General features: G+C 40.6%; 1 protein-coding gene across 1 annotated transcript; it reads right to left on the bottom strand.

Moving 5' to 3' along the window:
• Window positions 1-4,721: 4,721 nt before the first annotated feature.
• On the bottom strand, window positions 4,722-8,098 carry LOC120039362 (probable polypeptide N-acetylgalactosaminyltransferase 8; the record flags this gene model as incomplete). Its single annotated transcript, XM_038984789.1, has 10 exons — window positions 4,722-4,856; window positions 4,981-5,145; window positions 5,300-5,377; window positions 5,548-5,694; window positions 5,958-6,143; window positions 6,324-6,438; window positions 6,643-6,840; window positions 6,923-7,106; window positions 7,238-7,404; window positions 7,855-8,098. Coding segments are annotated over 10 exons (1,619 nt in total), but the record flags the coding sequence as incomplete, so codon positions are not given.
• Window positions 8,099-8,498: the final 400 nt, after the last annotated feature.

Below are 8,498 nucleotides of genomic sequence, written 5' to 3'. Positions count from 1 at the left end.
TTCCAATTTCAAAAAGGTTTTATGACGAAAGCACACCCAAACGATTATGTTAGGTATGAGCCAAGTCACAGAAAAAGACAGCCATTTTTCCAGCCAAAGAGAGCAGTAACAAAAAGCAGAAATAGAGATAAAATTAATCACTAGCCTTTGATGATCTTCATCAGATGACACTCATAGGACTTCATGTTACACAATACATGTATGTTTTGTTCAGTAAAGTTCATATTTATATCCAAAAATCTGAGTTTAGACGGGACGCTACTGTCTCACTTGGCAAAAAGCCTGAGAAAATGCAGAGCGCCAAATTAAAATGAATTACTATAAAATCCAACTTTCATTAAATCACACATGAAAGATACCAAATTAAAGCTACACTGGTTGTGAATCCAGCCAACATGTCAGAATACAAATAAGCTTTTCGGGCGAAAGCATACGATGCTATTATCTGAGGATAGCACCATTGTAAACAAAGAGAGATACTCATATTTCAACCCACAAAATGCAGAAATAAAAATATAATTCATGCCTTATCTTTGACGAGAAGCTGTTGTTGAAACTCCAATATGTCCCATAAACATCACAAATGGTCCTTTTGTTCGATTAATTCCGTCGATATATATCCAAATGTCCATTTATTTGGCGCGTTTCATCCAGAAAAACACAGGTTCCAACTTGCTCAAACGTGACGACAAAATATCTCAAAGGTTACCTGTAAACTTTGGCAAAAAATTTCAAACTACTTTTGTAATACAACTTTAGGTATTTTTTAACGTTAATAATCGATACATTTGAAGACGGGATGATTTGTGTTTGGATGAAAAGCGAGCAAAGAAGTTATTTAGTGTCTGTCTGGGAGACAAGACATCCTGGTCCGCGACGGGGCTGGTTTTCTTTTTGTAATCCGTGATTGACTGTAGAACCCTGCAACATACCTCTTGGTGTCTGAGCCGTTGAATTGCAACTCTACTTTGTCTCTATACTGACGCTTAGCTTGTTTGATTGCCTTGATTGCGGAGGGAATAGCTACACTGTTTGTATTCGGTCATGTTTCGGTCACCTTGCCCTGGTTAAACGCAGTAGGGTTCCAAGCTTTCAGTTTCACGCGAATGCTGCCTATCAATCCACGGTTTCTGGTTTGAAAGTCTGTCATTCTCTGGATGAAGTCATGCTGGAATTGACAGCATGGCCAATGCATTTAACATTTTTCTAGCCTACGGAGTTCCCAGCTAAGTGGGGAAAAGTTTCTCCCTGACTTGTGATGAGGATTTTGAGAAGAGTCTGCAGGTGGTTGTTAAAGGAATTTCATTCCTGTGTTTATTAACCAATTCAATTAAAACACTCTGCCCATAAATAAGAATTTGTAAGATAATTATCAGCATAAAATGGACAGATACCAGTCTTAAAATCAATCAATCAATAGCGTTTATTCTCGAGAGTACTGATCATAATACATGTTTACATCAGGTTATATAATAAAGATGATGTTATAGGTTTTAATGTCCAACCTCCTCTCGGATACAATGGCAATACAGTTCGAGTTCTCATTACTGTCTGCCACCTGTTAAACTATCTACAACCAACCCAAGGTCTTTCCCCTCCCTGGGTAGAGACATCATTCTCGCCTGTCTGAAGATAAACCCATTCTTTCTAACAAGGAACACATAACATTCAACATTTATGATTATTCATTCTTACAGTAATATAGTAGTATTCTGTTTAGTTATAATTCTAAGTCAAATGTATACATATTTTAGTCATTAAACACCAAAAATCCCGTAACAGGGTTCTCATAGAGTGATTTCAATAAGAAGGGCTGTCTTCCAGTGTGCAGCTCAGGATCCCAGTAGACAGTGAACAGCTCCCTTTTCAACTTCTCCTGGTTGCACACAGGTCATAGCTTGGTAACACACTGGAGGTCTGCGGTCGGAAAGAAATCCTTCAGTAGCGTTGTACACACATACATTACCACTCATCAGCGAGCCTTGTTGTAGGTTTGTGCAAACAGCTTCTCCTTGACATTCAGTTGCGCTAGGACTTGTTTGATGGTGTTGGATGAGGCCCAACACTAGTTTTGTTCTCTACATAAACCTCTCACACACACTGTTGTCTGGTAACATATAGCACAGCACTATTACCATCTGTGATTTACAGAGAGACGTCAGTTGTCTCGTCTGCTTCTACAGACGCAAAAGGAGTCTCAGACACCTCTTAGCTAGATCTTCTCTGTACACGTCATACATACAATCCAAAAGTTAGTATTGGATCATGCTTTGATGTGCCCTTAAAAATTGCGTTGATCGTCATAGTGCCTTTGTTGCCTGTAATCTCCTTCACGCATGGTCTCAAAATACACCTGAAAATGCCTGGATTCAAGGTGTCGGCCATTCGTCATGGCCCCCACAGTGCTATCTCACAATTGCCACACAATTTAATGAATGCTATAATTTCTGGCAAGCACCTACCTATTCTCCTCTGTTTGTTGGTTGTGGAGGTTGATGGCTCGTCTATCTGCGGAGTATAGCTGAGCCACGTTTAATTTATTTTAAATCCTTAAACCCAGACTTGGACCTGCACACCCTCTCCACCGAATAGCAGGCAGGGGAAGCAAAATAGTGATTGCTTTCAACGCTAGCACTGCTTCTTCCAAACCACTCATTGTTGAATTTGCGACTTGTTGTGTAATGTTTATGTCCAATGGATGATGAGCACAGAGACGTTTTATCTCTAATTCACTTCACATGACAAGGATTGAAAAGGATTTGCCAGTAGATTGTAGACTTGATTCATGGTGGTGACTGCTAGCTTGCTAGCTAAGATTTTGAAAGTATGATGTTTGAACATGATCAGTCCAATCAAAGCTACTTTAGATGTAACGTGATTGACGTCATTTTATTTGTGGCCAATGACCGTGAGATACTTCTTGGATGGGCGCTTCTAATGTAACTCTATGGCAGCACCAAAGGGGATTGAATTTTCGAGCTGTCCCCATAGATTTTGCGGTGACATAGTGTCCAATGAGTGACAGAACACTGAGCCAATCACGGCGCAACTAGAGAACATTACCAATCCCTACGCTCTGTATTTCCGCTGGCTGCCCTACCACCACAGAAAGCACTGATCTAGGCTGAAACACCTGCATTTTGAGCTGCCTTAATCAAGAAAGCAAAAAAGAGACCATATTTGTTGCAGCTTTATTAACTCAATATAAAAAAAAATTACATTGTTTGCCAACTGATATGTGACACGTATTAATGCCAAAATAACATGCAAAACAGGCACAAAAATATATATATACAGTACCAGTCAAGTTTGGACATTCCTACTCATTCAAGAGTTTTTCTTTATTTTAACTTTTTTCTACATTGTAGAATATAGTGAAGACATCCAAACTATGAAATAACACATATGGGAATAATGTAAGTAACCAAAAAAGTGTTAAACAAATCAAAATATATTTATATTTGAGATTCTTCAAAGTAGCCACCCTTTGCCTTAATGACAGCTTTGCACACTCTTGGTATTCTCTCAACCAGCTTCATGAGGTAGTCACCTGGAATGCATTTAAATTAACAGGTGTGCCTTGTTAAAAGTACATTTGTTGGAATTATTCTTTCTTAATGCGTTTGAGCCAATCAGTTGTGTTGTGATAAGGTAGGAGTGGTATACAGAAGATAGCCCCTATTTGGTAAAAGGCAAAGTCCATATTAAAGGACACCAATAAGAAGAAGAGATTTGCTTTGACCAATAACATGAGTAATGGATATTAGACCGGTATTAGACTGGCCTTCACAATGACCTGATCTCAACCCAATCGAGATGGTTTGGGATGAGTTGGTGGGGGTATGTGGGAACTCCTTCAAGACTGTTAGAAAATCATTCCAGGTGAAGCTGTTTTAGAGAATGCCAAGAGTGTGCAAAGCTGTCATCAAGGCAACGGGTGGCTACTTGAAGAACCTCAAATATACAATATATTTTGATTTGTTTAACACTTTTTTAGTTACTAAATGAGTCCATGTGTTATTCATAGTTTTTGATGTCTTCACTATTATTCTACAATGTAGAACATATCAAAAATAAAGAAAAACCCTTGAAAGAGTAGGTGTGTCCAAACCTTTGACTGGTACTGTATATGTTATATTTTTTAGCTAAAAGGGGGGGGGGGGGCACAAACACCTGCCCTGAATGACGCGTCGCCACTGTGTACAACCAACAGCTCACTAAGATCACAGTCATCTCACTGCTTGACTAAGATAGGATTTTCAAAGCATGATAATAATGCTGTGTTCATAACAAAGTGGGAAGGTTGTAATTACCTGCTGTGAAATCATAAATACCAGTTGGATGCATTCACATGCTTTTGAACTCACTGAGAAACGCCGATTGGCTAATGGCCAACAAGTTGCGTCAACCAAACTATGAGTACAGCTATCATGTTTGTTAAATTATAATGTATAATGTTTCATATTTCTAGATAGATTTTTGTTAAAGAATGTTTTGTGTTGCATTGAACTGCTGAAAATGCTGTTAAAAAAAGTAATTTCCTAGTAGGTGACGTCAGAGGTCAGCATGTGGGAGAAGTCGGAGCTCAGGGAAGATAGACGAGTTTCCCACTAGTAATTACCAGTTGGAAGGGACGTTCAAGTGGACTTTTACCAGTCGTATGTGGTAAATACCACCTTCCCACTTGTATTGTCTCTGGTAGGCCTAACTATCTCAGTGTATCAGAAGTCTTTAATCAGATTCTGTATGTTCCAGTGCTGCCCACTGCACTCCTGAATGATGAGCTGGTAGGGAGTGTCCTCCCCTGGGGCAATCTCCAGACATCTCTTTGTCTGTCTGTTCTGGATGGCTTTTCCCTGTAAAACACAGCAGCATTCTACTGTACAGCATCACAATAATAAATAAAAAAGTCAAAGACATCAACGTTGTTTCCAACAATTTATAAGCATCAACTTCCCTAAATCATGTTAGAGTGCTTACCTGTTGGAAGTCCCAGAGCATGTGGAATCCCTTCTGCTTGTTCACCTTGCACTCATACAGTCCTGGGGTTCGAGTGCCAGTGTCCACCAGACAGCGATTACTGTCGTACTTATGAGACTTGATGCCTCCAATGTAGATCTCCCCACTGGCTCGATGATAACAGTTCTGGACAGAGAGTATAGATATTTAGGCTTTTCTGAGTCTGTGGTATTGATAGTACTTTCCATTGTGGCATGGATTGAATCGCAAGTCTGCCATGGATGAACCATATTATACATCTAGTTAAATTCTAAGGTACTAAGCAATGTATTCTACAAACCTGTGGACCAAACACTAATGGCATCCATATAAAATAGGGTGTTCCCGGAACTGGGCCTTGATCTATACAGAGATCCGTCTTCTGGTCATTGACCATGCTGTTGATTTTATAGACAGAGATTAAACGGTATATAAAGTGCAGATTCCTATCTGATTATGACCCTGCATCCTATTGACAAAAGGATGCCCTGCATGCCACTAAACACAGTCTGTGAGGAAAAAGTTCCAGAACAACTGTAACATTTTAGCATCACTCACAACTCCATAACCAAGCAAGTCACCCAGGGGCTCTAACATGGGATACACGTTATCCAGATACCACTGGAAGGGTTTGCAGTTCAGCCTCTTTCTCAACTTCTTCCTCTCTGAAACATCCCCAATGTCTATGCCATGATTCTGTGGTGAGAAAGAAGATTTCTAAATCAGAAACACAGGCCATGTGAGCAATCCCACCTACTATCCACTTTGCTTACCGCATCATTTTACATAGATCCCTATGATCTTTATTATGGCATTGAGTAATAGACCATTTTTTAAATAATATTGACTGTGTAGTCTACTTATTTTTCAAACACAAGGCATGCAAACAGCAATCATTGCTTATTCTATAGGAGCAGCTGAACAAACCTACTTTTTGATTGGTTTGTTGTGTACAGTACCTTCAGTGGGATGTTCCAGGCAATGTTGACATTATGTTTGTAGTCATCCATCCAGACCTCAGCCACCCTCAGAGCATTCCTCTTCATTGTAATGCTCAGGTCGGGGAGATAGGGTTTATGGGCCCTCTCGATGTGGGCTATTTTAGAACAAGGTATGACCTCGACACTTCCACCACATAGCCACACCTAGACACACCAAACACCAAGAGAGAAGGAAGAGTTTAATGATATGGACTGAAGTGTCTGGATGTTGGATGTAGATTGGTTTGTTCAGACTGAATGACTCAAGAACAGAAAGTAATTCTGCAAACACGAGTCTGCTATGATTTCAAACATTAATTTAGAAACTGTAGCAGAAGGGCTTACCCGGATACCCAGTTCAACATTTTCACCTCCATAGATCTTCATACCACCATCCAGAGCACCAATTTCCCCAAAGAACAGGCGATCAACCACTAGTGTGCCCATAATGGAGGGGCTCCTGACAAACATACAGGACAAATCATGGTCAATTCCACATTGGGAGAAGTGACATTCATTTTAATGAATAGATAACGCAAAATAATAATCCAGTTGTAAATATTAGGTAAGATTTTCCTCCCAATGCTGTGCTTTCCTTATCGTCTATTCAAACAGATTTGTGAAACTGGACTATCATCCGATGATGAAATCACGAACAACTCACTTTCCTGGCTGTGACTCGTCTTTCAAGGCATACCACTCAGGTCTGAAGGACTCATACATACACCACAGGGCCCAGTCAAAGGCATCTGCAGCAGGCCCATAGCGTGTGACGGTCAAGTCATCGAAATGGACTTTGTGAAACACCGGTGTCAACACCAACGTGCGGTCCTCCTTTATGCGAGCTAACAGAGGCTCAGCCCTGTTCACACAAACACAGAGTCAAAACACCATTTTGAGGGGGGGGTTCAAAAAGTCTCACTGCGATATTTCATTTAGACTACCATTCCACATGGACCTCTATGTGGGCATCCAAGATGGCCAACACATCTCCTGTAGCTTCCCTCCACCCTGAGAGGCGGGCCTGTGTGAGACCGAGCTGCTCTGAGTGTCTCACTCTCTTCACCAGGCCGGGACGCTCTTCATGGATGAAGCTGATGTAGGCATCCAACTTCTCCTTTAGATCCTCTGTGAAAGCAGACACTTTGAAATCAGTGATACACAACAAAAGTTGAACGCCACACCTACGTTCAATCTAAATGTTACCAAATATACTTTGAAATGTTTCTAAGAGGTGAGAAGAGACCAATTAGGCAAACCATTGGAGCTGTGGTCATCCACCAGTATGATGTCTTTGAGCAGGCGTTGGGGGGTCTTGTCTATGATGCTGCGGACGGCTCTCTTGATGATTGACAGGGCCTCGTCCAAGTAGATCAACACCACGCTGATGGTGGGCAGGTCATGGGGATACTGGTGATTAGCACATCTAACAGGCACAACAAAAACATTTGGTCCACCTCATATCATTCATTCACTTCACCAAAGCTGCTGTTTCACTCTTCAAGTTATTGTCAACTTCAATGTCATTGCGAGAGCTTTGAATTATAAGGTTCTATCTGCATTTCTGTCAAAATGTATTTATTGACATAGACTTGTTCTGTTCAATGTTTTCTACCTATATAGTACTCTAAAACCCCAATCCATGTTGTTGAGTTTAAAATAATACATGATAAAAATTGCATCTTAGAATCATCTTTTTACAGGTAGAACCTTATAGTTCTAAGGTCACAATTGCTCAAATTGAATTCACAGTGCTGAAGATGGAATTGACCTCGGATGGCCGCAATGCAACAGACTGTGGTTAGAATTCAGAAGTTTTCAGCGGATCCATCATTTGCTGTGTTGAGGTGGCGGAGAGATGAGGAAAATGATTTACTTAGGATCGCGAGTATCAGAGATTTCCCTGTTCAGGGGTAGTCTGTCACTCAGGAAGGCATTGTATCCATACATCTGAAACAGCCCCTCTGCTTCTTTCTGCTCCTCCTCTGAGAGCTCATCACCCCAGCTTGTAAACAGAGCTGAGTTGGGGTACACTTTCTTCACCACCTTCCTCTCCTTGACCTCGGGAGCCTTCACAGCCTGCCCCTCTTTCAGACTGATCCCGTCGTTGATTGTCTTCACTGTGGACACACATGACAGCTGTTCATCACATTGTAATAAATGTTTTAAGGCTGCCAGAATCAACATGAGTCACTCCTTTTATTACAAACAGAGCATGATCTCATTTAAAATCAAATCAAATCAAACTTTATTTGTCACATGCGCCGAATACAACAGGTATGAATACAACAGGTACAACCTCACCATGAAATGCTAACTTACAAGCCCTTAACCAACAATGCAGTTCAAGAAAGAGTTAAGAAAATATTTACCAAATAAACTAAAGTAAAAAATAATAAAAAGTAACACAATAAAATAGCAGTAACGAGGCTATTTACAGGGGATACCGGTACTGGGTGAATGTGCGGGGATACAGGTTAGTCGAGGTAATTTGTATATGTAGGTAGGGGTAAAGTGACT

Source organism: Salvelinus namaycush, unplaced genomic scaffold (genome assembly GCF_016432855.1).
Source record: "Salvelinus namaycush isolate Seneca unplaced genomic scaffold, SaNama_1.0 Scaffold2667, whole genome shotgun sequence".
NCBI classification, from domain to species: Eukaryota; Metazoa; Chordata; class Actinopteri; order Salmoniformes; family Salmonidae; genus Salvelinus; species Salvelinus namaycush.
The sequence above is the reverse complement of the archived record's forward strand: the minus strand, read 5'-3'. Positions and strand labels throughout refer to the sequence as shown.